The sequence below is a fragment of the Macaca mulatta genome, chromosome 9 (genome assembly GCF_049350105.2).
Source record: "Macaca mulatta isolate MMU2019108-1 chromosome 9, T2T-MMU8v2.0, whole genome shotgun sequence".
Classification (NCBI taxonomy): domain Eukaryota; kingdom Metazoa; phylum Chordata; class Mammalia; order Primates; family Cercopithecidae; genus Macaca; species Macaca mulatta.
The window spans coordinates 107,383,256-107,410,746 of NC_133414.1; the positions used below are offsets into that span (position 1 = coordinate 107,383,256).

The 27,491-nt window shown below is 42.4% G+C and overlaps 1 protein-coding gene across 50 annotated transcripts in view; it reads right to left on the reverse strand.

Annotated features, from left to right (window-relative positions):
- Nucleotides 1–27,491, reverse strand: part of SORBS1 (sorbin and SH3 domain containing 1) — a 252,279-nt gene that overhangs the window by 55,225 nt on the left and 169,563 nt on the right. For 19 of the 50 annotated variants that reach the window (XM_077946867.1, XM_077946865.1, XM_077946857.1 and 16 more), the window contains 7 exons: nucleotides 18,384–18,431; nucleotides 18,133–18,262; nucleotides 15,656–15,770; nucleotides 9,750–9,833; nucleotides 5,763–5,828; nucleotides 5,088–5,189; nucleotides 1,408–1,457 (listed from right to left, as the gene is read on the reverse strand). In XM_077946867.1, coding sequence (XP_077802993.1) covers nucleotides 1,408–1,457; nucleotides 5,088–5,189; nucleotides 5,763–5,828; nucleotides 9,750–9,833; nucleotides 15,656–15,770; nucleotides 18,133–18,262; nucleotides 18,384–18,431 — 595 coding nt within the window. The remainder of the gene's footprint in view (nucleotides 1–1,407; nucleotides 1,458–5,087; nucleotides 5,190–5,762; nucleotides 5,829–9,749; nucleotides 9,834–15,655; nucleotides 15,771–18,132; nucleotides 18,263–18,383; nucleotides 18,432–27,491) is intronic. The other 31 variants (XM_077946899.1, XM_077946896.1, XM_077946894.1 and 28 more) reach the window with 2 other exon arrangements.

The window sequence follows — 27,491 nt, forward strand, 5'->3', positions numbered from 1 at the left end:
CACTGTGAAGACTGGGGCCTTGCCCTTGAGGAGTTTATAATACACTAGCAATTATAAAAATACAAGAGTATAACTCAGGTATACAGCAACAGAAGTAAGGGCCATAGAGGTACTAACGTGAGCCTGGGTACAGGAAGGCTCCACGAGGGCTTATCTATACAAGCTAAAATGTTTGCTATTTAACACGTGTAGAACAGGAGGTGAGGGTAGCACTGAACATTTTCAGCTGGGATAACAGCTTCATAGCAAAATGCTGAGAAAGGCTACAGGATTCTCTTCCTACTATAGGATTCAGGATGGTTTGGCAGGGGGAAGAGGCTGGTGGCACCCCACGAAGGAGCGGGGTATGCATGCATCATCCAGACAGAGTCCAAAGAACTGACACAGGAAAACAGATGCCCGTCTATGTGAGAATCAGGTAAATTAGCCCCCTCTCGGCCCCTCCCTCCCCTGGTCTTTTTTTTTTTTTTTTTTTAGATGGAATCTCACTCTGTCACCCAGGCTGGGGTGCAGTGGCGCAATCTTGGCTCACTGCAACTTCCGCCTCCCAGGTTCAAGTGATTCTCCTGCCTCAGCCTCCTGAGTAGCTGGGACCATGCCTGGCTAATTTTGGTATTTTTAGTAGACAGGGTTTCACCATGTTGGCCAGGCTGGTCTCAAACTCCCGACCTCAGGTGATCCACTTGCCTCGGCCTCCCAAAATGCTGGGATTACAGGAGTGAGCCACTGCACCTGGCCCCCTCCCCCAGTCTTTACACCAGATGTGGCCTGTCTCAGTCACTCACCTCCCCACAAGAACCAGCAAATGAGATTTTTTTTCTTTCTTTTTTGGGACACAGTCTAGCTCTTTCACTCAGACTGGAGTGCAGTGGTACGATCTCAGCTCACTGCAGCCTCAATGATCCTCCTGCCTCAGCCTCCTAAGTAGCTGGAACTACAGGTGCATACCACCATACCCAGCTTTTTTTTTTTTTTTTTTTTTTTTTTTGGTACAGACAGCGTCTATGTTGCCCAGGCTGGTCTTGAACTCCTGGGCTCAAGTGATCCTCCTGCCTTAACCTCCCAAAGTGCTGAGATTACAGGCATGAGCCACCATGCCAGGCAAGAACTTTGATTCTAAACTTAGACAAATAAACTCCCATTCTAAAGGTAAATATGCCGAAATGGGGAAAGTTCATGAAAGGTAATACAAATCATCACAAAATTAATTTGGAAGAGGAGAGAACAGAAGAAAAATAATTTGAAGACTATTATTAGATCTCTTCTTATCACCAAACTGTACATCATTCAGAGCCATTAGGCTGATACAAACAAAACACACTTTGGGTCCAAAACATAAGCTTCTCTCTTCCCATTTCTGACATTTAACATAGTAAGCAATGTAAACAAAATAAAATAGCAACTTACTATCCAGGAGTCTCTGAAGAAATTTCCGGAGTGGGGCTGATGGCTGAGCTCTGTAAATGTCCAAAAAAGAAAAAAAAGAAGAAAAAATAATAATGTAAATGATTTATTTTGACTCATATGTTTCAAGTCAAGAGGAAAAAGAGAGAGGTCAATTTCTTTTCCTAGTTTAGATCAGGATCTCTGGAAGTCACGGGGGCTGGATGGAAAAGGTCTTCAGTGCTGGTGGAGGGTGGTGCTCTTTCTCTGGGAGGAGACTGTATGGGCAGGTGGGCCTTCCTAATTTTTTGCCTTCCAGTGGATGCAGCCAAGGCCCTCTGGGTGGGTCAGGAGAAGGCCTCCTGGCTCATACTTATCTTCCGTCACAGGTCACTAGGTGACGGCCCACCGTGGGCCAACATGCTTTAGTGACATGGACAGCACATCCTCCACCAGCTTCTCCACAGCCCTCAGACCCCCTCTGAGCCCACTGCAGATCCCTTCATGCACCCCAAATGCCACATCCAGAGAGAGGGTCACCCAACACTTTAGGTCCAGAATGTACAAAAGCGTATTTTAAAATACCACGCTGTATTTAGATAACTTGTGTATGCCTGCAAATTTAGGAGTGCCGAAATGGGGAGATTTGCAATTTCACCAACCCTATTAATGACCATTTCGGCATGAATAAGGGAATGTTTTATAAAATTACCAGGCACCACGCAAAACGAAGAAAACAACCAAGAGCTACATGCAGAGAAAAAGCAACATAATTCTGTAGTTTAGGGTTTCTGTTGTCTTTGAGAGAAAAATGCAAAGGCTTTGACATGCTTGTTTTTAAAAATAAGGTAGTAGTTGAATAAATCAATGCAAAGGTTAATTTTAAAGATACTTCTACCTTAAATAATGCCCTTATCTCTAATAATGACCATTTTAAGAAAAACTAATTATTTGGAGAAGAGACATTTAAGGAAAGGAGAGAAAGAAAAGGAAGAGATTGTGAAAGAGAGAAAAGGAAATGACAGGGAAGAACAGGCAAACTCACCCACTAGCCCCCTGCCTGCTGAAACCTGGTGGGCTTGTGTGCTTTCATTTCTGAGGGCCCCTCTGCTCCGCGATGAGGACTGTACCCCACGCCACCCCCATTATTCCTCAGAAAGCACACCCCTCTTACCTCCACATCCATCCTCCAGCCCTCATGGCTGCACTGTCTTGCCTGCCCATCCTCTCCTTCTTGAGTCTCCTACCTCTGAACACCTGTCCTGTCTGGTCTTCCACCTTGAAAAAACTTTGACCCTGTAGAATCCTCTGGGAACACTCCCCTCCCCTCCTTCCTCCCATGGCCACATCTTTTCACTCAGTGCTATACCTCTGCAGGCTCCCGATTCTTTGCCGTATACTCTAACTGCCATGAACTACTCACCCAGCAACCTCCAAAGCCTTTGGAAACATCTTAGTCAGCACATCCACTGACCTTCCTGGGAGTCCACCTTTCTGGACCTCTGGGAAGATCTCACACTTTCTCCTCTTGCTCCACCACTCGCTTTTCCCTCTGCTTCTGGGAACTCTCCTTTCTCTCCCTCTCCCCTTCTACTGTTCCACGTCACCCAACGTCCCCATGGGTAGTCCTTGGTTTCACATCCTTTCTCTCAACACAATTCCCTCTTCAGTCTTTCATCTACTCCATCTACTCCCTAGTTGGGTGTCTTCTTCTACTCCCAGAGTTTAACCATCGCCTCTCCTCAGGTGACTCCAATCCCCATCTTAAGCCCATGCCTCCTGCAAGAACCCCAGTCTTAAAGTTCCAACTGCCTACCGGATATTCCCTACATGACACCCAACCAACACCTCAAAGGTCATTACCTAAAGCCAACTCCCTCACCTTGCCTCTGCCCTGATCTTCTTCCCGGCTTTCCTCTGTGACGTGCTCACATCCTCATTCTTCCAGCTGCCTGGCCAAAACCCTAACGTTGTCTTCGTCTGAATCCCATCCCTCAATTCTTTGCTCTTCACACCAGTTAAACTGTCCCACTGCAACATCCTCAGTGACCTGGCCTGCATCTGTCCGCCTCACTGCACGCTGGCACACCCAGCATGGGCTCTCACCACAGCCACAGTCACTATTCTCACTCCAGGACTAGTTGTGATCTCTTCTCACCTGGGACTTTCAGTTCCACAGTGGCTAATCTGGTCCCTTCACCCTAATTGGAAACTCAGCCCCTAACCCTCCCCCGCCGCCTGCCCCACCCATCACCTGTCTGCTTCACCCATGTGTGCAGTGCCTCTGGTGGCTCCTTCAAGTGCTGAGGGAGAGTATGAGCCTAACCCCTGGCCCTGCTGGCTTCCTCACGCTCTGCTGTCTCTGGATTCCCAATTCCTAACACCCTCAAGCAACCTGCAGCTCCTTGGCTCCTGACTCTCTTATCCCAGACCCCTTGGCCAAATCCCCGGTCTCTTCACCCCTTCCCTGGTTTGAGTCTCTGATGCTCTCATAACTTCTTTTGCGCCCAAGTCACTGGGGCTGGAGATCTGACTCCCCTCGTCTCCGTTCTGCTTAAGTGTGGTATGGGTCCATCAGCAGTTTCCACTTTTCCTGTCATGGTTTGTGGACCTTCCTGGCCTCCTCAGCTCCATATTCCTTCTGTATCTTTTTTTTTTGAGACAGAGTCTTGCTCTGTCACCCAGGCTGGAGTGCAGAGATGTGATCTCAGCTCACTGCAACCTCTGCCTCCCGAATTCAAGCGATTCTCCTGCCTCAGCCTCCCAAATAGCTGGGAATACAGGGGCCCGCCACCATGCCTGTCTAGTTTTTGTATTTTTAGTAGAGACAGGGTTTCACCATGTTGACCAGGGTGGTCTCAAACTCCTGACCTCAAGTGATCCACTTGCCTCGGCCTCCCAAATTGCTGGTGTTGCAGGCGAAGCCACCTCCTTTTGTATCTTCTCTAAAGATATCTTTTCCTTTTAAGAGTCTCTTTTGTTTTGTCAGGGAGCCCTCCAGGCAATTCTATGAACATTTGGTTTTTTCCTGTTTGGAAACCTACTTGCCATGGTGTCTTTTTCTCTCTCTCTTACTCTGTCTCATATACCCTTTAATAAACCACATTTTGACATAGCTCCCTTTAAAATATCAATGCAGGCTCAGTTTCAAACACTCTTTTTGTGTGTCCAGGCCATCTGACCTCTGAGTGCATTTTTCATTGACAACTTTCTGACCTTTAAAATAACAAACACTACTACTCTGACAGCGCCATGCACAGAAAGGGTACCCAAAGCACTGCTGCTGAGTTTTTGAAACTGATCTCTGAGGTTGGTATCTCCCAGGGCTGCAAAAAAGACAAGGAAACTGCCAAAAATGGCTCCCTGAAAATTCAGAGAAGGCAGAGAGAGGCGAAGGAAGGGAACTTAAAAGGTCGCCCCTGGAAAGCAGAGGAAGAGAGTAAGGTAGAGTAGTTTAGCAGCCTCTCTGCATATATTTGAAGAATCCCCTTTAAGGAAGATGCCAAGCTCAAAAGAAAACCAAGCAAAAATGAACTGGGTAGGGGTGGGGGAAGGAGTCTAAAACAGGAGTCAGAAAGCCATGCAGCCTAAAATAGCCAGCATCACTGTCCGTCACCTCAACTACATCAACAACCATAGAACAAAGAAGAAAACAAAGCACAGCTTGAAAAGGAACTGATGGCATGAGAAAAACTAGGAAATACCTGTGGCACGTTTGCACTGGGTGCTTTATTAAGCGTCTCCATTTTTTCTAAATCTGCCTCTAACTCTGTCTGGCAGAGGCTGAGATCTTTGTCTAGATTAGTCTGGTTCAAGAAAGAAAAGATGGGAAAGAAGGTTTTAGTTTAGACGAAAGGGAGAAAGAATGGAAGGTTAAGTTAGAAAAAATGAATTTTTTTCTTAGTGTTATACTTTCATATGGCCAAGATAGCATGACTAAAACACGAGAGCTCACTGGAAATTAGTTGAAGACATGAAAACAGAGAATGTAACATTAGGCATATAAAACGGAAATCCTGAAGTCATCAGAGCTTCAAAAAGCCATTCTACTTGCCAAAGAGAACTATAAAAACCTACCTTTAAGGAAATGCCTATTTTCTCTTTTTTCAGAGTGTGGTGATGGTGACAAATACTATTGGTCAGAAGAACACATAATTGCTTTAAAAACCTCTAAACATTAGTATATGTCTTAGAGAATTTGTTAAAAGTTTTATTACCAAACCAAAAAAAAAAAAAAAAAAAAAAAAGCATCAAGTTTTTAAAAAAGTGATTTAAGAAAAAAACAAAAACAAAAACCAAAAAACAAACCCACAACACACTCACACTAACCAAGGCTAGAGAGCACACACAGTCCAACGGAGGAGGCACAGCGGAATTACCTTTCTATCCTCTCTAGGAAGGATAGAGCAGTCTCCAGGAGTATAATCCCATATCTTTTTGGGAGGCTGATGGGAAGCAGAGGAGGAAATGAAGAAATGAGCATAAAGACATAAAGACAAACATGGAGACTGGCTCAAACAAGGAGGGGCACACTAGGAGAACTGTATCAACACAGAAAGGTGAACTCAAAAGTAAGGGGAGTGGGTGCTGCCTACAGACACAAGGCTGCCTGCTGGAGCGGAAGCCTGAGGACTTGGGAGCTGGGACCATGACCTAGGAAGTCTGTTTCTATGTCTACGTTTCAAGAGCAAATCATCATTGGATTCTAAATATTGAAAACTTAAAAAAAGAAAAGAAGGGGGAAAGAAAAGCATTAACACACATTTGAACAAAAATAGAAACTTTTAAATTCCTCATTGTTCTTTTCAAACTAAGATTGACACTGAAGATTCTACATTTTTGAGGCAGTCTTCTGCTGTAAAATTCATTGTGTATTAACACGTATGTGAATCTATGATCACTGGATTGATCAATGGACTGAACCAAATGTACTTTCCGTGGTTTGTAGCAACGAAATCCACGTATAAAATGAGTGTTAAATAGTGCACTAGGCAATTTCATACCAGTAGTTTTAAAATCTCCTTTTACAATTTAACTAGACCTTGATAGTGGTGGAGACATACTTTTCATCCCCTCTTAGAGAACAGAGTTTAAACCCAGAATTTAAAGAGGGGACTATAAGGTTATTTTTGTTTTGTCTTTTAACTCTTCAAGTCAGATTTAGAGCTGCATTCCTAAGACAGAAATTTGCCAAAAGATTGTTGTAAGTTTAATGAGGGAGGAGTCCAGAGGGTGGAACATTCAGAGGTTACAGGTGACTTTTAACTCTGGATCCTCTCTTCCACTTTTCTGCCTATTTAGACTTGAGTTTTCTTACATAATGACCTCTAGGGGGATAAGAAATAGGAGATCACTAACAGCTCCTAAACTTTTGTGCAAATTTCATTATAGCCAACTCTATGGAAGCATTCAAATTGGTTCACATTATGAAATTCTGACTTGCTCTTACATATAGAAATAACGTCAATTTCTATAGAAACTAGAGGAAAGCAACTTAGAAGAAAAAGCTGATTCCCAGGCTCTTTGTAATACATCTGCAAATGAGAAGTAATCTGATTCCAAGGTGTGTTCACCACTGACAGCAACAGGTCAGTAATGTCATCTCTGCACATGTATATTCTGCATTTCGTCAAGTAAGTGATATTAGCAATTACCATTCATCTTTAAGCACTTGATACACTTGGACTGTTCATCTGCAGAAGCAGACTTTTTAAAGTCTAATGACTTATGATCATTTCTTTCTTTACTGCAATAAACAGGACAGTGTTTACAAATTAAACTGGTTTTAAATAATCCATCCAAAAATGGTCCCTGGAGTCTTGAACTATTTGCTATTCTAACAACTTGTTGGAGCTAAAAAGGTATCTTTTTAGTGAGAATCCTGCTGAAATTTCAGTTCGTTTTGGGTGGTTTAAGCGAAGGGGTGGAGGAAGCAAGGAGTTCAGGGTAAATGTCTAGTGTCAAAGTTCTGACAGGCTTTACTGGGGGAAAGTGGTTCCCAGTTGGTGTGACAAAAAAAAAAAAAAAGTAGAAATGCTAATTCCCATGATCTGGTAGTTTTGATTCTGCTTCTGAATGGCTGAAAAACTTTCCAAAACAACTTCCATGGTTTATGCCACTTTATTTATTTATGTCTCTTATTCTTTTGTGGCAGAGTGGTTTGAGTAGTAAGTGAAGAAAAAATTTTTCCTTACCACACCTTCCTCCCAAACCCTGTTGGTTCAACTAGGTCATAAGCCCACCATTAGGATGCCTCAGACCATAAAGAGCTGTTCATTTCAGGGCTATTCCTCAGGATATGGGCATTGATTTAGTTAATTTGGCAAGTCTTCACAAGTATTACCTTTTAAAATAAGACCTACACAAAAAGGAACAGTCTCATTAGAAGAACTCTGAGGCCTGTGCAAAGAATGCATGTGGCTTCAGAGAAAATGCTATTTTGAAAAAGCATCTCTGAGTCTTTAAATAATTAAGAGGCAATTAGAGCAATGGGGTAGGGATACAAGCTAGAGGAAGGCCCCAGTATACAACTGGACTGTGTTCTCAACATTTGTTTGAAGTTAGATGTGTGGTACCTGGAGTGAAGTTTTTGGCAGCAATACTGTTAATTTATCAAGCTATGCATGGAGACTATTTAATGTATGCTGGCATCAAAATACTATATATTATCCTCAAAAATTATTTGTAATGATAGATTTAGTAAAACATTCACAACTAATTAGGAAAAAGTTCCACCATGTTTCCTGAAAGCTAACATTTTAGACAAACCTGATTTAGCTGTTTGGCAGATGAGATAGGCAGAAATTTGTGGATTCTGAAACAGACTTCAAAAAGCAATGACATGGACTCTATGAAATGTAATTTAATAGCTTTTGCTCTCCTTGATTAAAGTGTGGAATTATTGTTTCATATACCAATCATGGTCTGTTTTGGGGGTGGGGAGACAACTACACATAGCAAAAGCTTTTCTTGGTGACATAATTGACCAGGTTTTAAGAAAAAGAAGAAAAGAGAAAGGGTTAGGAGACTGTTAAATACTGCACATGGAAAAGATTTCCTGAGGTAGACTTAACTGATGTCTGAATGGTGAACAGCAGAGGGGGGAAAAAAAGGAGAGGAAGGAGAAGAAATGAGGTGTGCACCAATGCTTTGGGAAGGGGAGAAGGAGGGTGCAGACTTTGGGTCAGATGCGTCCCTCTCCACTGGTCACTAGGTGGCGCTGTTCATCCAGGACAGCTCAGCTGCTATCGGGAGACAGTGTCTAGGAGGGACCAGAAGAGAGGAACAAGCAGGCTGTTTGCAAGTCTGGTGCTCTTAACTCAGAAGATGCCTGAACTTTCAAAGCTCAGCACCGCCAAATCAAAGAGCAATTCCTAAGCACCAGCTTAATTTCTCTTTGTCTTTGTTTTAATAAAAAATCTTAAGACATTTTACTGAACTATAAAATTCATTCCTGTCTGCAAATAAAACTATCATCCAGACCATAGAAACTCAAAAGCTGGATCCAATGCTTAAAGTCTCATACAATCATTGAATAAAATGTGTTTATACACTTAACTCCTCTACCTGTAAATTCTTTTTGCAGCTATAATAATTAAGACTTTAAAGTAACTAGAGTTTTAAAGTCAGTTTCCAGTTATCTCTAGAGGAAGGATGAGCTCAATTCTCCCTTCTATTTTATATTCCTTTGGGTGCAAGGCTAAGAAAATCCTCCTTTAAGTGCCAAAAGTCAATTTGTACCAGAGCCGATTCAGAGAGATCATGGGGCAAGAGTAGGCTGAATACTAAATATGCTCAAATTCCTTACTCTCATTTCAAACTTTGGGAAATAGAAATCATCCCCTAAAAGTCACCTATAATGGGGTTGCATTTGTGGGTCACATCTGTGTAAAGAGGTCCTTGTTGGCCTGTTCTGGGACTTCATTTACATATGTGCTTTTACAAATGCTATTTAAAGCAGAGACAATGCTGGTCTTCTCAGTGTGTAATGCATTTTCAGCTTGTCTTTCACAGGCCATAAAGACTTTGGTCAAGGAAGTGAACCAATGACTGAAATAATGCCATCCACAAGGCATGTGATACTTGTTGTTAGTCGGGGGAGGTCTAAGACAAGCAATGATTATTATTTGTGTTTCTCTGGGATATTCCAGCAAGATATACTTCCAGAGCTCACTATCCTTTCTCAGTGAAGTAAGGCAAAGGAAAGCTTAGAGGTTGTAGTGAGAATAGACAATCCCACTACGGACAACTAACATGACTGCTCCCTGCTTTCTGAATTCCTTACAAACATCTGATTCTTTAGCAGCAACAATGCATCCACAGCATTAGTTTAAAAGGTGTATAACCACTGAAGCTATTAAACTTACCGGTTTCCCAAACTCCAATTCCGAAAAGAATTTATACCAAGGTTCATTCTTTAAATCTATCTCTTCTGGGCTTATATCCCGACTCTATAGGGGTTGGTGATAGGGAAATGGAAGAAAGAGAAGGATAACATTATGCAAAGATTACATAAGAACAGGCCAGTAGAGATGCAGTGGTTTCCAGGTATATACAGCAGCTGCATTCAACAGCAGCAATCATCTGTTTTTACTGACAACAGCAAAAACAGGAGGGAGAGGACAGGTTTACAAAAACAGGGAAATTGAGGCAGGGGACAGTGAGTGAATCATTCTCAGCCCTAAGGCAGAAGAAAATGGACTACAGATGGACAACTCTGTACCACACTGCTGCCTACACAACAAGTCTGAATCTGGGCATAACAGCATTCCGCAATAATCTTCAGTAATGTCGAAGAAAAGAAAGCCCTTTACAAAGAACTATTAGTTATGAGCAAATTACCTGGTGAGCACACCAAACATTTAGCCATCTATGCCAGTTGAGTAGAGCAGATTTTTATGGGCTAGTACAACTTTAGTACTTATTTGCAAAGCCACCTTAAGGTTTTCGAAATAAACGCAAATATTGACACTTTATAAAAGCCAATTGGTTAATACTGCATCTTTAATGGCACATGAGTAGGTAGGAAACCATGTCCCATACATAGTAAAGTGAAAGTGAAAAATGATATAAGTAAAGACAGAGGACACAGTGAAAAAAACATTTTAAACAAGCATCCATGGTGGATGAATACAGACAGAATATACTTCGTATTTTAACAAATAAATGTTAAAGAATTGGGAAAAAATAAAGTGAAAGAAAAGCTAGACAAGACAGATAACAGAACAAAGGGGAAAAAACTTCTGAGTTATGTGACAAAAATAAGTTAGATTTCTCACTTTATATAACACTATGAGGTATCAATAGACTGATAATTTGATTCCACGGGATATAATATTTAACCAAATAAAGTTCTGGCACCTATTTCATGGAGTAACACGTGTTTCTGGAAGAAACTCATTGGAAAACGAACGCGTGCAAAGCAAATCAGGTTTTCCCCTTAATAAATTGGAGAAATGTTTATATCAGGCAAAAGTGTTTGAGGTTCATGACTAATTAAATATGTATATATGTTTCAAAAAAGTTTGGTAATCACGAAAAGAGAGTTGGGGTGATTTTCTACAATAACCTGAAATATAAAATGCATATACTTTCTACTGAGATTGAAAACACTGCACAACAAACTTCACTACTTCTGGGCTATAACATCTGAGGTAGGGGGTTGCCATGTCTGGTGTGCAGGTCTTTAATGCTAGTGCTTCACAAACCAGCTCTTCTTGACTATACTTTTCTCACAACATAGTTAACATCCCCTTTGCAGCTTGTAGAAATGGCTGCTAACTTTCTTAGTGACCTTTACCAATCCCTTTTTCTAAGATCTTTAAAAGAATCTTTAGCATTACTTTCACTTTTGCTACAGGTAGAGGACGATATGGACATACAGCAGGGAACCTTCCTTTAACTGAAATCAAGCTAGGTTGAAATCGGAGGGAAATACATACTGAAACACAAAGCCTGTCCTCCTGCATGCAGATAAAACCTCCTCCAGTTGTCTTTAGGGACTTAGGGTTTAAATCCTGAAGGAGAAGGCTTGCTCTCTCTGTAGTAAATGGATTCTATATTTATTCAATTCAGCGAAAGGAGGTACGATATGTACAAAAACACAACTATTCAGGAGTGGCAATTTAGACACTGGGACTTTCTAGATCCTACTATGATGGGGTTTCATGAAATCTATTTCATGTTTGTTATTTTTACAAAGATTATTTATAAACTGCCCTCTGGGGATGGTTAGGCTTTTTTTCTCTTTTCTTAAATAAAATGTACCAACTCTTTTGGGAAACTGCCTGAAAGTTTTGGTACTCATGATCCCGAAGTAATTAACTCATTTTATTCCCAAAGGTTGTCTGCAGATTGTTTTACTGTGGAGGTTAATGCTGTGCCCATAATAGAATCAGGAGGTTATGTCAAACAGCGATGGGTGAGAGCAACCAGCCTCAGTCCTTTGAGCTGCCCAGAGATAAAGCTAAAAAGGTGATACCACACAGCCCTCACATCTGCATTTGATTCTGCCAAGTATAGCTCAGCTGTGGATCCTGTTATGGAACAGACCAATAGAAAAACATCCTTCTGGACACAGAGCAGGAACTCTGGCCTGGCAGACAAGGAAAATTCCATAACGCCTGGGGAAGTTCCTTAGTACCACAGGCTATTCTCCCAGCTCAAAAAAAAAAAAAAAAAAAAAAAAAAAAAAAAAAAAAATCCTTGGAAAAGGGCAGGTAACTCACCAGAAAATTGCCAGCTTCTCCTCAAAGACAGTTTTGCTTCTTGAATAGAAGCCAGAGACCAGCTTCAAATTCCAATTAAATAAATCACCTGAATGTGGTATGTCTGTGTAGTACTTTATTAATATTCATAGTTACTGTACCCATATTATCACATTTGACCCACCCGATCTTCCAATTCCTAGTCCAGTGTTCTTTACACTATACCACATTCCCCTTTTCATATTCCACATCACAGGGGGACAGGCCCACTAAGTTTGCGATGACACCAAGCTAAAGCAGGGCTAAATGACCACGCTGAAAAGTCAGGGAAGGAACTCAAAGTGAGGGTGAACTGGGAAGAAACCAAGCTGCATAAATCCCCTTGTTTTACACTTCCAAATGTATACTGTGTCTGTAATCACTCTTTTAATATCTATCTGTCCTACTACACACACACACACACACACACACACATATATATATATATATATATATATGTATTTAACTGAGCTGAACTTCTGTAAGAGACTTAGAGGAAGGTATGATGAAGAATGAGTCCTGAAAAAGGTCATTTTTGACAAAGCAAGGACTGACCAATAGATCTCCAATTCCAAGGCTAGAAGAGAAAAAGGTATCCTACTATGATAAGAGGGGACCAAGCAGAGATAAAGACCCTCATACGTGCCAGGCTTGGTGGCTCAAGTCTATAGTCCCAGCATTTTGGGAGGCCAAGAGGGGTAGATTGCTTGAGCCGAGGAGTTTGAGACCAGCCTGGACAACATGGTGAGACCCCATCTCTACCAAAAAAAAAAAATTAGCTGGGGCCAGGCACGGTGGCTCATGGCTGTAATCCCACATTTTGGGAGGCAGAGGTGGGCGGATCATTTGAGGCCAGGAGTTTAAGACCAGCCTGGCCAACATGGTGAAACCTCATCTCTACTAAAAATACAAAAATTAGCCGGGCGTGGTGGTGCATGCCTGTAATCCCATCTACTCGGGAGGCTGAGGCAGGAGAAGAGCATGAACCCGGGATGCAGAGATTACAGTAAGCTGAGATTGCACCACTGCACTCCAACCTGGGCAACAGGGCGAGACTCCGTCTCAAAAAAACAAAGAAAGAAATTAGCTGGGGATGGTGGTGCATGCCTGTAGCCCCGGCTGCTTGGGAGGCTGAGAGTGAGAGGATTGCCTGAGCCTGGGAGGTCAAGGCTTCAGTGAGCCATGATCACATCACTGCACTCCAGCCTGGGTGATAGAGTGAGACCCTATCTCAAAAAAAAAAAAAAAAAAAAGACCTTCATATGAGTCTTTCAAATAGATGACTAGGTCATCAAGGTTTAAGTCTTCTGTAGGGAGTTTTGAAGGCAGTACAGTGTTTCTTCCATCTTTCTGGAATGATTTGAGTATGCTCCAGGGGCAAGGTGAGCTCCAGGGCAACCTCTCCTGCTAACCATGCATAGATGTGCCTATGAAGTCACAATTTAAATTGCCAGAGTCAAGCAGACATCAGTACCTCAAATGGAAAAAGCAGTTTTTCTCCCAAAATGAGGTAGTGCGTATCTGAGAGCAGGCTTAGATTCTACATCTGTCACTAGTGAGTATACTTACCCACAGTTAACAATGCAAGTGTGTGTTTTGGGGGTGTATGCTCAGATTCTGGCAAACCAGATACTAGATACCAAAAGCCAAGACTCGCATGCTGAAACTCACACTTCACCTTTTCTGTCCATGTGATAAAAATAGCAGGAAATGAAATCAAACATAAAGGATGAATTCGACTACTGTGAAGGGCAGACTGTCAAAAGATTAAGATTCAACTAAAACTTCTCTTTGGAGGAACAGAGCTAAATTGGGTGAAACTATTGGACATTCCTACTCCGCCCTGGCCTGCCTTTGGTGTTCAAGCCCCATTAGTGGCTTGGCCTAGGGCTTGGTACTACACAGAGCAGCTTTGCAATCCATGTGCATGCTCACCACCATTCTCCAAGAGGGCCCCGTGGGGCACTATGTGTTACTTTTCAGGGTCTGTAAAAACAACGTAAATGATCCCAAGAAGTGTGGTATGGAAGATTCTCATAAACTACTGCAGTATCAATGAGAAAAACAAAACTATGTTGTCTTTCCTAGTTCTCAGTAGTGGTTAAATGACTAAGAACCAGGGAAAGGAGCTGGAAACAAAGGAGAAATTGAGAAAAGGGAGCCTTCAGTAAGAGCCATGAAAAACTATAAACGGTGATACTGCCAAGACAAAAACACCCAAAGGTCTACAGAGTCCCTGAAATCATTTAAATGTATTCATATGTAATGGTGGGTCCCAGACTTATTATTAATGTTGGAAATAAACCCAAGGAGCATGACTTTCTTTGCAGGGGCACCTGGGTGCAAGGTTACCTTCCATGTTTCTTACGTACGGTATCTTCTAACAGCAGAGAACCTCCAAAGAAGGGCAGTGGTAAAATTCTGTGCTCCTCTCTGAACTTTCTGCTTGAAATAACTGTGGTGGATGGTGAACGCTACAGAACGACAACTCCAAGTATGTCTGTGACCTGTTGACCTTTTTTCCTAATTAAAATGAGTTATCGTTCAGTTCTTTTAGAGATGTCACATTTTTATCTCAGTAGAAGTCAAATCGATTCTTCTTTCAAGACATGTAGAGCCGAAGAGGCAAAGGGAACATAATTGGAGCCTGCATTTCAGAGGCCTGCTTATTCTGCACACATTGTGGTGACCATATTTTAATAAAAACCAACCCCCAGCATAATAATTCCATCCTGCTGTCCCGCTGGAGGACTGCAATGTTTATGAAGCTTCGGAGAACCCCTTAACTAGGATCACAATTCCAAACCAGCTTTTCCTAAGGAAGGGTGAATAAAAGGACGCGTGATTGGCAGGTATGAAACTACTGAATGTGTAAGAATTCTCCCTGCTTCACAGAAGAGGCCGCTTTTCCAGGGGGGTCTGCTATATGCATACACACCATTTCCCCCACTCAAAATTGCTTAGAGATGTGAACTGTTATAGGGAATCATAAACCAGGTCGAATATGAAATTAGTCCGCAATATCGCACTTGTCAGAAAAGGAAGACCTAAAAGATAGATTCTAACAGCCTGGGGCCTTTTTTCCAAGTCACAACATCCTATTAGTTATGTAGCTTTTAATGATGTTCTAGCAACTTGTACAAAATTTATGCCTGTTCAGAGTCACTTAAAAAAAACTGGACTTCAGTCCACTTAATGACAAGCCTGATAAATGAACACTTAGACATTTAAAAAAAGACAGCAGCAAAATCAATCTTTATGTTAGTAGAAAAATTAATATTAGTTAAAACCATGCACAAAAAGAGCAACAGAGCCACAGTAAGAGGATTTTTTAAAAGCAGACTCGCGGGACTTGTTTTATGAACACCTGCAAAAATGAAAATGGTAAAAGTATTTCATTTTTGTCATTATCTTCAAAACAAAGCAAGTCTGTCTCAAGGGGGAAAGAATGTAATCCAACTGCACAATGCATTCTGATTAAAGAACATGGGCAAGGTGAGACAAAAGAACTTTAATATGCACATTACCATCTTTTCGTTGGTCAAAACGGAAGACTTGCCCGGCTGATATTCGTAAATGCTTTTGGGCTCTGCACGGTATTTTCTTGTATCTACTTTCTTATCTGGGGGTTCCCAGTCATTTCTGTAGAAAGAAAATTCTATTAGAGCTATTTTCATGACAACTGGCATTCGCTTCTGACACAGTCTGACTTTGGATGGCTGCAGTGTAATCAAAGAACTTTATATCCAAAGCATAAAATCGGAGTCAGGGTGAACAATTTAGTTGTGCTGGTTTGCTTCTCAAAACAACCAGTTAAACTTTGGTGTTCGCTTCACAAAAGGTTTGAGATGTCCTGTGCTCAAAACCAGGCACCAGGAAGGGGAGAGGAGAAAGCAACAGGAAAGGAGGTGGCAGCAGCATCAAAGCTGGCTCTGGAAAAATCTTTCACCTTGCTTCACTCTCATGGGCTTTTCATTCCACAGACATGCCTGTACTTCCCACTCACACTAGCGCAGTGAGAGAGAACACAGGTCCTGGAGCCAGTTGACTATGATTCAAATCCTGCCACACCCCTTGCTAGCGAGGTGATCTTAGACAAGTATTTCACCTCTTGGTATCTCAGTTTCCTCATCTGAAAAATGGGGTTGTTGTAAAGACTAAACAATTTACATGAGACAGCGCATGTAAATCACTGAGCAGAGTACCAGGCCCATGGTAACCACACAATAAATGTTAGCTGCTACCATAACTGCATTCTTCCCTGTTCCATACTGGAATAGGGAAGAGATAACTGGGTTACCTCTTCACATTGTTGATTGTATCCTTGGCTGTACAAACACTTTTTAACTTGATATGATCCCATCTGTCCATTTTTGCTTTGGTTGCCTGTGCTTGTGAAGTATTACTCAGGAGATTTTTGCCCAGACCAATGTCCTGGAGATTTTCCCTAATGTTTTCTTATAGCAGTTTCATAGTTTGAGGCCTTAGATTCAAGTCAGTAACCGATTTTGATATATGGTGTGAGATGGGGGTCTAGCTTCAGTCTTCTGCATAGCCAGTTTTCCCAGCACCACTTACTGAAGGGACTGTCTCTCCCCCAGTGTGTGTTCTTGGCACCTTTGTGGAAAATGAGTTCACAATAAGTGTGTGGATTTGTTCCTGGGTTCTCTATTCTGTTCCATTGGTCTACATGTCTGCTTTTATGCTAGTACCAAGCTGTTTTGGTTACTATAAGCTCTATTTTGCAAATTTTTTATTTGTGCATTACTGTACTTTGCTCTGTGATTATATTAAGTTTCTCATGCAAGGCTGTAAACTTCTTGAAGGCAGATAATGATTTTTATATACCTATATCCTTCCATAATACATCTGCAGAGAACACACCCAGTGGGTTCCGGATGGAGGCACCTATAAGGGATTTGCAGGTATACCCAGCTTTCTTTTCAAATTAATTATCAAACCCCTCAGGCAGATGCCACTTAAGTTTGTGTGGTGCTTTTAAAACAGCCATTAATTTGTCTATGAGATTGGAAAAGGTACAGAGGTATGAAATTGGATGTGTATTTAAGGAAGAAGTAAATAATTTTGTTTGGCCAGAGCCTTTTGTGAGTTGAGAAGTGGTGTAAGTTGGGGCTGGAAGATGCATGGAACACCTGTCCAAATAGCATGAGAAAGTTGCTTCAGAGGGCATTTTTAGGGATAAGAACTCAAGTCAGGTGTTTGGGACCAGCCTAGCCAACATGGTGAAACCCTGTCTCTACTAAAAAAACACAAAAATTAACCGCAAGTGGTGGTGCCCACCTGTAGTCCCAGCTACTTGAGAGCCTGAGGCATGAGAACTGCTCGAACCCAGGAGGCAGAGTGTTGCAGTGAGCAGAGATCGCACCACTGTACTCCAGCCTGGGCAACACAGCAAAACTCCATCTCAAAAAAAAAAAAAACCAAACAAACAAACAAGCAAAAAAAACTCAAGAAAAAGAAAACTGTGTTGTTTGGTGCAGGCATTTTAAGAGATTTATTAATGTCGTCACTAGAACAAGTCCAAGGCTTATGTCTCAATAATACATGTTGTATGAGTAAATGGACATTAAAAAGTGTGGCTTCTTTTTAAAGTTATAGTCATTGCTATGAATATGTGAACACAGTATGCACAAAGAATGTGACAACATGTGACAAATCTTGCAGTTAAGATTTCTCTTGTGAAAATGTAAAAAGTGATGATAATGATAGTCAATATTAATTAAGCCCATACTCTGAGCCAAGGGCTACCAGGAATGTTTACATACATTATCTCATTTTATCCTCGCACTATCCTTACTAGGAACCACGCTATTTTTATCCCCATTTGACAGAGGAGGACATTGAGGCTAAGAAATAAGAAGTCACTGCTACAGGTGACAGGGGACAGACTCAAATTCCACATTCCTAAGAATGGAGGCTCCTAGGTCTCAATGAACACTGACGAGGCCCAGGCTGGATGAATGAGAGACAAGCGGGCACTTACCTTTCTGGGCTTGACTTCAGTGAGGAAGAGCGGGCTGGGAGGGGTAGCGTGGCCGACCTCTTGACTACCTTCTCACCATCAATGTAGCTCATCTCACTTTTTGAGCGAGGCACAGAAAGGGGAGATTTTGCTGGAGAAAGAGTGCAGACAAAAGACTTAAAACTCACGAAAACTGAAAACAGGGTGATTATCTTCCTTTATCCACCACTTTCCCTTCCTCCCCCACAACCAGGTTATTCGAAGTCACTTACTGTCTTCAGAAAACGAGTATCTGGGAGAGTACAGATCTGAATCATCATCTATTGAACAAAACAAAACGTAATCAGGAGAAGTCTGGCGAAGGTAAGAGAACCAAGTTGTATGTTCCCCACTTCCACAGTCCGGTACAAGCATCCAGCCCCACTAGGGATCCCAGCAGAGAGAAGTAGAGTGAAGCGCCGGAAGCTACACCACGGCAGCGCACGTTTGAGAGGAGCAAGGTTTGTAGAGCACATCCAACCAAACCTGTAGTCCAGGCAGGACAGTCACAACTGGCGGATGCTGCTGCCTGACATCAAGAAATGCATGGGGACAAACAGCCAAGGGTCCTCCTCCAGAGGATCCACACAACCAAGCTGGAATGCAGGGTCTGGGTCTGGCTGAATGGGAAGCAGGGGCTGAGATGGATCCCCAGCTGCGCCAGCTCAGTGTATGGTTAAGCCCACCAAGTTCAACAATGTCTTGAAAGGCCTCTTAGCAGGGCCTCGGGCTGCTACTGGATGGGAAGGAGATGCCCAGAGGGTGGGTTTTCTAGCTCCTTGCCTCAGCTTTGACCTGTTTTATATGGTAAGCTTTCATACACATCATTAACAAAGAAGTTCTGCAGCTAAGGGAAGAATTTAAGAAAATCCTCATCAAAATTTGTTTTGATTCCACCTCAATCTGGTTCCCTGAGTAGATTTGTTTCCTTGGAACACAAGAGACCCATGGTTAAACGGCTTCCTCTGCAAAGGTACTACTCAGAGTGAGTATCTAAACTGCAACTCTGGAACAAATCAAACTCACACGTGTCTCTATGGTGGGAGGTGGCTCTCCAAAGGCATGACACACATCCCTATGTAGGCTTGACACTGGGTTCTAAAACTTGCAGAATGTATAAAGATCTGAACCCCTTGTGGAAGTGGTTGTACTTTCTGAACTAAAAATCAGACCACAGGCACATCGATGGGAACAGGTTTTTAAAGTGGGACTGTCCCGAAAATGCATTCTATCTAGTCACTACATCCATGATGATCCCTCCAAAGCACTACTCCAAAACGAGTTAGTCTGAAATAGCCTTTCCCGTGTTCTAACATCTTGCTAATCTGGATTCAAAATTCACATACATGGAATGAAGACCCAACTCCTTCCCTAAAGTTCATGACAACTTTAGCAAAGCACATGAACTAACCCGCAAAGACAAGTCAAAGAGTTCACTGTATGGAGGTGACTTCGTGTTAATCAAGTCCTTGTTTCTATACAAATCATTTGAAGTTTCAGAAGAGACAAGGCCAGAATATTTTGTAAAATATAAATAAGCTAACATTGCTATTAGTTCAGACAGCCTCTCTAACAATCACTACTTCTTGTCCCCTCTTTTCCCCATTTTTATTTGTCTCAGGTCTCCCTTGGCCCAAATAAGGGACAGGCATCAGGTACCAAAGTGCCTTTTCCCCTACTTCCTTCCCTCACTTTTAAGAATTTATCAATATCAAGGTTGAACAGGGCTTAAGGTTTTTTTCCTACCAATAAGCCTTTCACTATTTTAAAGTGAGTGTGTAAGCTTAGTTATCTTCTAAAAATAGAACAGGGGAAGGAGATAAAGTGGGATCCAGAAAAAGATTTTTTGAAAGATTATTCTGAAAAATTGTGTGTTTCCAGTTTTTTGTTTTTTTAAACAGAACGTCTGATTATACTGACAAAATGCCATGATGTCAAAGAAAACTAAAAATGAGCTTTGATTACAGGGACTTGATTAGAAAAAGTGCTGCAATGAAAATGCCCGAATGAAAAGTTAGCTTAGTTAGAAGCTGATGTATGCACTGCTTAAAATGTAGCCTAGCATTTTAGCTCAAAACCCTGCACATCTCACGGAGAAATTACAGCTTATTAGTAGATGATGAGATGAAGGTTAATTTATAACTATTACCTGGTTCATGAAGTAAGAATCAAAGTTTTCACTGGGTGGAGAGGAGTGGCATTTAAATATTCAGAGGTTTTTTTTTCGTCGTTTTGTTTTTTAAGCCTGAGCTCTTTAAAAAATGTTTCTCTCTAGAGCTTTCTAACGTGGAACTCTAGAAGGTTTATTAGAAGAAAATAAGAAATACTGGTTGAGCGTGGTGGCACACGCCTGTAACCCCAGCACTTTGGGAGGCTGAGGTGGGTGTATCGCTTGAGGTCAGGAGTTTGAGATCAGCCTGCCCAACATGGTAAAACCCCATCTCTATTACAAATACAAAAATTAGCCAGGCGTGGTGGCATGCGCCTGTAGTCCCAGCTACTTGGGAGGCTGAGGCAGAAGAATTGCTTGAACCCCAGAGGCGGAGGCTGGGGTGAGCCAAGATCATGCCCCTGCACTCCAGCCTGGGTGATGGAGTGAGATTCTCTCTCAAAAAGAAAAAAACAAAAAAAAAGGATGAAGAAAATGAGAAATAGTTCTTGTAAGATGGGGAAAAAAATAACACTACTTGGGAAGTTTAACAGTGTATGTACTTTGAAAAGGAGAAGGAGAAGCAGGAAAGTTGGAGTTGGGGGATGCAGGTAACAGAGGCGTCTGAAGAACTGAATGTGCTTAAAGCTCCTTTCTTGGACGGGACTGGTGGCTCACACCTGTAACCCCAATGCTTTGGGAAGCTGGGGAGGGAGGATGTCTTGAGGCCAGAAATCCAAGACCAGCGTGGGCAACATAGCGAGATCCCATCTCTACAAAAAATTTTTAAAAATTAGCCACGCATGGTGGCGCACAGCTGCAGTCCTAGCTACTTGGGATGCTGAGGTGGGAAGATGGCTTGAGTCTAGGAGTTTGAGGCTGCAGTGAGCTACGACTGTACCATTGCACTCCAGCCTGGGTGACATGACAGAGCAAGAGTTTCTCTCTAAAAAAAAAAAAAAAGCCACTTGTTTCTTATTCAGTGTCGGTAGAGAAATCTTACCCACGCCAGGTTAAAACGGAGCAGGGGAGTCTCTGTGAACAAGTTTTCATTTCTCTCAAAGATCCACAGGTTCTGATATGTGGATTTCAGCTCATGAACTTTTAACAGGACAAACTGAAGTCATATAGATTCATCTGAACAACTATAACGCAGGACAAGTTCTAGGGCATGTAAAATCTTTTAATTTTTGATGCTTGTCTTGTAAATCTAATGCAAGAATATTTTACCTCAGCTTATGAATAAAAATAATAATTATAGCTCCCATTGTTAAGTGACTAACAATGGCTGGTAATTTACTAATGTCATCTCACTTAAACCTTGCAAAAAACTCAAAGTTCCTCATTTTACAGACAAGGAAACTAAAGCCCAAGCAGGTTGTGAAGATTTGCCCTTGGCTGCAGGGTGAGAAAGACAAAGTAGAAATGGATTCAAGGTCTTTCAGATTCCACTTCCCTATGTCATCTCGTAGCCCCGGGACAGAGATGCCCACTGTGTTCTTTCACCCCAGCTTCATCTGCCCAATCCTGGGAAAACTGAAAGACTGGCTACTCTATTACCATGTTCTTATAGAAGACGTAGAGAAAGATGCTGTCTTGAAACTCAAGGCATGCACTGCACTGTTGGCTGAGCCAATTTCCGGCCCCTGAAGCCTTTGCCCGATTTTTGCATCCCCCCCGCCCTCAGTGATGTTTAAGCAAGTTTTCTGAGTTGCCTCACATTTCTAGTTTTCCTCTTGCTGGTCTCCAGGGACAATGGGTAACACTGAGTCACTCTTGCTACATCTGTTTCTTTTTCTTTTTTTTTTTTTTTTGAGACAGAGTCTTGCTCTGCTGCCCAGGCTGGTGTGCAGTGGCGCGATCTTGGCTCACTGCAAGCTCCGCCTCCTGGGTTTAAGCAGTTCTCCTGTCGCAGCCTCCCAAGTAGCTGGGACTACAAGCGCCCGCCACCATGCCCAGCTAATTTTTGCATTTTTAGTAGAGACAGGGTTTCACCATATTGGTCAGGCTGGTCTCGAACTCCTGACCTCAGGTGATCCACCTGCCTCAGCCTCCCAAAGTGCTGGGATTACAGGCATGAGCTACCGCACCTGGCCTGTACACCTTTTATTAATAGTTGCTGCTCCTTGCTGCCTTTTCCTGGGAGGCTAAGTCCACAATGGGGAAGATGGGTATGCAGTTAGAAATACCAAGGAATGGGAAAACAGTGTAAGGAGCATGTCTGCATTTCTCCACACTAGAGCCAGCCAAATGAGACAAGTGTGCTTAACATAGTTAAGACACATTAAATGAAATGTTTCTCAAATTGTCTATTACCTAGCACCTGAAGCTCTGCCTTCATTATTTCTCCAAGGGCCTTTAAAACAATGCCAGAGTGGGCTCAGCTGTGCAGAAATCTTGTGGTTCCTGCTCATGGTGGAACCACGTGCTAATTGTGCTCCTCAGAGCTCCAGGCAGCAGACATCAAACCTTGGCAGCAACACTCGGACCTTCCTATGCCAGTGATTTCCAGGAAGCTGTAACACTGCATGGGATTTACACAGGGCAAACAACTCACTTAGGCCTCTGAAGGTCCTGCTGGGCTCTAATGTTTACACAATGATTCTTCTCTGGGCTTTGGCAATCTGTCCTTGGTAGCTCAATTTGGGGACAGCCACTCTCCTACAACTGCCAGGAGCCACATAATTGCTTTTTCAAGCACAGTGACTTTAAATGAGCTTCCAAATCATTTTTTTTTCTGTTGCTTTTTCTTTAATTTATAAAAATCTCAAAGACAACTGAAGAAAGTACTGGTTGAAAGTTGTTCTGAAAAACTACATAACTAACTAAAATGGGAGGATGGACAAAAATCATTTGCATAACCACTTGCCTGTATCAATTAAATTTCAATTTTATGCATTTCTCAGGCTTTTAAACTTAAAACAATTTTCCAAATATTAATGGCTCATTTTTGACACAATCTTTCTTCCACTGCTCAACTTAAATCCTCCTCTGGCTTTACCCCTCACACTTAGGAAGAGAAAGGATAAAAGGGTAAAGATAGTCATACATGACCCCCATGAACAAAAATAGTAGTCAAGGGAAAAGACACAGATGTAGAGTTGGGTACTGAGTCTGGGTGGGGTGGGAAGGGAAGAACAAACAAAAGGGCAAGGACGTCAGGAAGCCCAGCTTGGGGGAAAGTGTTACAAAGCTGTCTACATTTTAGCTAAAGGCCATCAAGTTATTTTCTTTTTCTTTCTTTTCTTTTTTTTTTTTTTAAGAGACAGGGTTTCGCTTTGTCGCCCAGACTGGAGGGAGTAACTCACTGCAGCCTCAAAATCCTGGGCTCAGGGGGTCCCCCTGCCCTGACCTCCTGAGTAGCTGGGATTACAGATGTGGCATCAAGTTCTAAAGAATGCAAAAAAAGATCAGGCTAGGGTGTACAGTAGTTATAGAAGACATAGTCAGAGAAAAAACAGAACTCTGAAGAAGAGAATGAGGTGGAGCAAAAAATAAGTTAAAGGAGAAAGTTTGGGAGAACCATAGGGTTAGAAGAAGACTCACCGTCTTCATCTGCTATCGAACTCCTGGGCTGTGAAGGTGCAAAGGGAGTAACTGCTACGTTTCTTAACTATCCCGCAGGCCAGTCAATGGCTTTTGCACTTGCTAGGCGGAGATCTCCCGGGAGGCTCTCGTTAGGAGAGCAACTCGGCCCCTCCCCTGGGCAGTACTGGCTGGAGTCTGGGGCAGGAGGCACAGATCCTGGCCAAGCATCTTCACAATAGAATTATTTGCTTGAAATCAAGCAAAACAAAGCTATTCTTGCAAATCCTGTAAGGCCAGTAGAGAATTATTTTAACTCAACTACAGCTGTGCCTAAGAAGATGAGCATCTTTAAATCATTGCCTTAGTGCAATCTCTTCTAGGAATGAGGAAGAAGCACTGAGACAGACCATTTTGACACCACAACCTGGGGATGCCTAGAGGTGGTGTCTTGAGGGACATCACTGAGAGGTGGCAGTGGCCACCACCAGCCAGAAGTGGTAGAAGAGGGATCCGAAAGCACAGGAAAAAAGCTGGTCTCGGGGCTTCACCCAGACTCACCTTCTTGCTGACATGGTCCAGCGGGTCCTCACAGGCCGTGGAAAGTCAGGAGAGGCCACGGACCATGAAGTAACATACCAGTTATTTGGTTTTGCTGCAAATTCTGAGCCATTATTTGAAAATATTTTCCCTCTTCTTGACATCAAATGTGCCAAGTGAGCCAACATCATTTGGGCATGTTCAGAGTAGGGGGCGCTAATTCTTTAAAATCTGCATTCTCCATTCTCATCCTATATCCATATTCCCAAAATTGCATCTGGCCAATTTTCTTCACCTCTTTTTGGGGGCTGGGAAAGACTAGTATTTCCCCATCCCGTGGTTCTCAATCCTGTCTGTCAATCACTTGGGGAGTTTTCCTAACTATATATTCTTTCTTTCTTTCTTTTTTTTTTTTTTTTTTTGAGACAGAGACTCACTCTGTCGCCCATGGTGGAGTGCAGTGGTGCAATCTTGGCTCACTGCAACCTCTGCATCCCAGATTCAAGTGATTCTCTTGCCTCGGCCTCCCAAGTAGCTAGGATTACAGGCGCCTGCCACCACACCCACTGGCTAATTTTTTTTTGTATTTTTAGTAAAGACAGGGTTTCACTATGTTGGCCAGGCTAGTCTCGAACTCCTGACCTCAGGTGATCCGCCCACCTCAGCCTCCCAAAGTGCTGAGATTACAGGCATGAGCCACTGTGCCTGGTCCCTATTTATAAATTCCCAGGCACCATCTGGGAGGTACTGGCTTAGCAGACTGAGGCAGGACTGACTCAGGGGAAGCTGAATGCCTGCAGTCGGGTACCAGAGAGCCTCTGGGCAAGAAGAGGACAACCAAGAACACAGAGTCAGGAGGGGGAAAGGAATCTGCAGGGCAGTATAGCAGCGTGAGTAAAAGCCTATGTTTATAGAGCCCCAAACACCTAGGTTTGAATCCTGGTTCTGCTACTTACTGTGTAATCTTGCATATATTACTTAATCTCTCTGAGCCTAATACTCCTCATTGATAAAATGAAGAGTTACTTCACGGGGCTGCTGGGAGAATGAAAATGAGATAACAATAGTGATATATTCAGCAGAGAACCTTGTATGTGGCAAGGGCTCAATTAATGACAGCCACATAGTCACTGAGGTGGTGGTGATGTCATTATAAGACTATTATTATTAACAGGATTACCACTCTGGGCTGCTGAGATGTTGGCCACCACACTGCTGTTCCTTAAAGCAGCAGGGGAGAAGATAGGGGCTGCATTTCTGAAGCTGTTTCTGCACAGTTTGCCCCTCTGCCTTCTGCTAACATCTCTTCCATCCCACAGACAACAGTCTCCAAGATTACAAAATGACTAAAAGTGACTGCCCCTTCTTGGAATTTACAGTTTTCTTTTTTAAAAAAGAACAGTTTAACCCTCATTGACTGAGACATGATAACTCTATTTATAGTCTAAAAGTCTGGCCAGAAGTTTGCTTTTTCACTGTAGCTGGGGGAAAAAAGAAGGTTGCTAAGCCAGCATAAACAAACTTTCACACGGTCGCTTACTACTGAGGAGAATCAGCTTCAAGATCTTCAGAAATGTCTGTTTTATACCGCATAAACAACTAGAATTTAGACAGGGAAGGCAGCCCTTAGGCTAGGCTTTGATAGGTCTATCATAAATAATTCTAGTTCCAAATCCTGAATTAAAACCAAACAAACAAACAAAAAACCCAGCGGTAAAAACAAACTTCTCCCCAGGAGAGACACTCCGGAATGATGGCTCAGATTTCTCAGTAACGTTGTTTCTTAATGCACATTAACATCTATGGGTAGAGCCTCCACTCAGTGCCAATCTGTCTTGAATGGCTTTCTTTGAAAGGCATACATCTTTCCTATGTTAAGAAGGATGTGCACAGAGCGCAGGGCCACCTACTGAGGAGCACAGGGCTGGAGCAGCACCACGGACAGGGCTGATGAGGACCTGCCGGAGCTCACAGACAACATGAAAACCACAAATCAAGGATTAAGAAATCCAGAGACTCTCTTGAAATGGTTTAAAAAAAAAAAAAAAAAAAAAACCCTCAAAACCAAAACCCTGTGATTATTTAAAATGATCTAGCTCAAATGTTTCCTTCACTTGTAAGAAGCCTTGATCTAATTGAACACATCAGTGATCTATGCCTGGATATGTCATCTAGGCAGGAGTGGGGGCGTGAGATGGAATTTACCCTATTTTTAAAAGATCTCCAGGGAGGATGTCTTTTTAGAAACTTGTGTTAAAGTCTAATCATCTTTGCTATTAATTTTTTTATGTTCAATTTAATTTTTTCCTTTTTATTTTTTAAGACTATTTCTTCCTTTCGGTCTCTGAAAATTAAAAAATAGTAAGGTTTGCTTCTAAATTATATGTGACAAGTTATCATGACATCCCTTACTGTTTATGCCTCTATGAAAAGAAATTCAGTTCCTTCATATGCTGGACTCGATGCATGCCAAAAATCAGACACGATCATCAGCAGCGGTTACTAGGTGTGGTGGCTGATGACACGGGAGCTCTGGCTGTGCAGCCATGAAACCTTGTCTTTGGACCAACAGCCAAGCTGACTGTGGAAGCTGTGGGTGCTGCCTGTGGCAGGCCTAAGGCAGTCTTCTAGTCCGATGGGAGCCACTGCTCCCCTCCACAGGACTTCTTCAAGTGGGCCTTCCTTTGCCTGTGTCCGTGGGATACTGTGCCTTCTGCATGCTCTGTGCTTTTTGCCTTAAACGAAACTCTTATCTTACGAGTTTGGCTGGGTTCACAAGTCCAAATGAAGCACAAATCAAAAACTGCAACTAGTCAAAATTATTCTGAAAAAACTCCCTAACTCAACTCAGTCAGTTGTTTTTTCACCAATGCTTGTGTGTGGTAATCAGTACCATGAGACAGAAAGACTGGGCTCTCTACACCAAATAGACTCTTCTTGGCCTTGAGGAAGTCACTGATCAGAATTAAATTATCAGCTTTTAGTTCTGCAAGTCTGGGTTTATTTGGTAGACCTTTCTTTTCATTCAAAATAGGCCCCAGGCATGAAATGGTTGGAAACCAATTACTGGGGCATATGAGAGACCAAAAATGGACTATGGTATTTTAACTGTATCCAACACATCCCA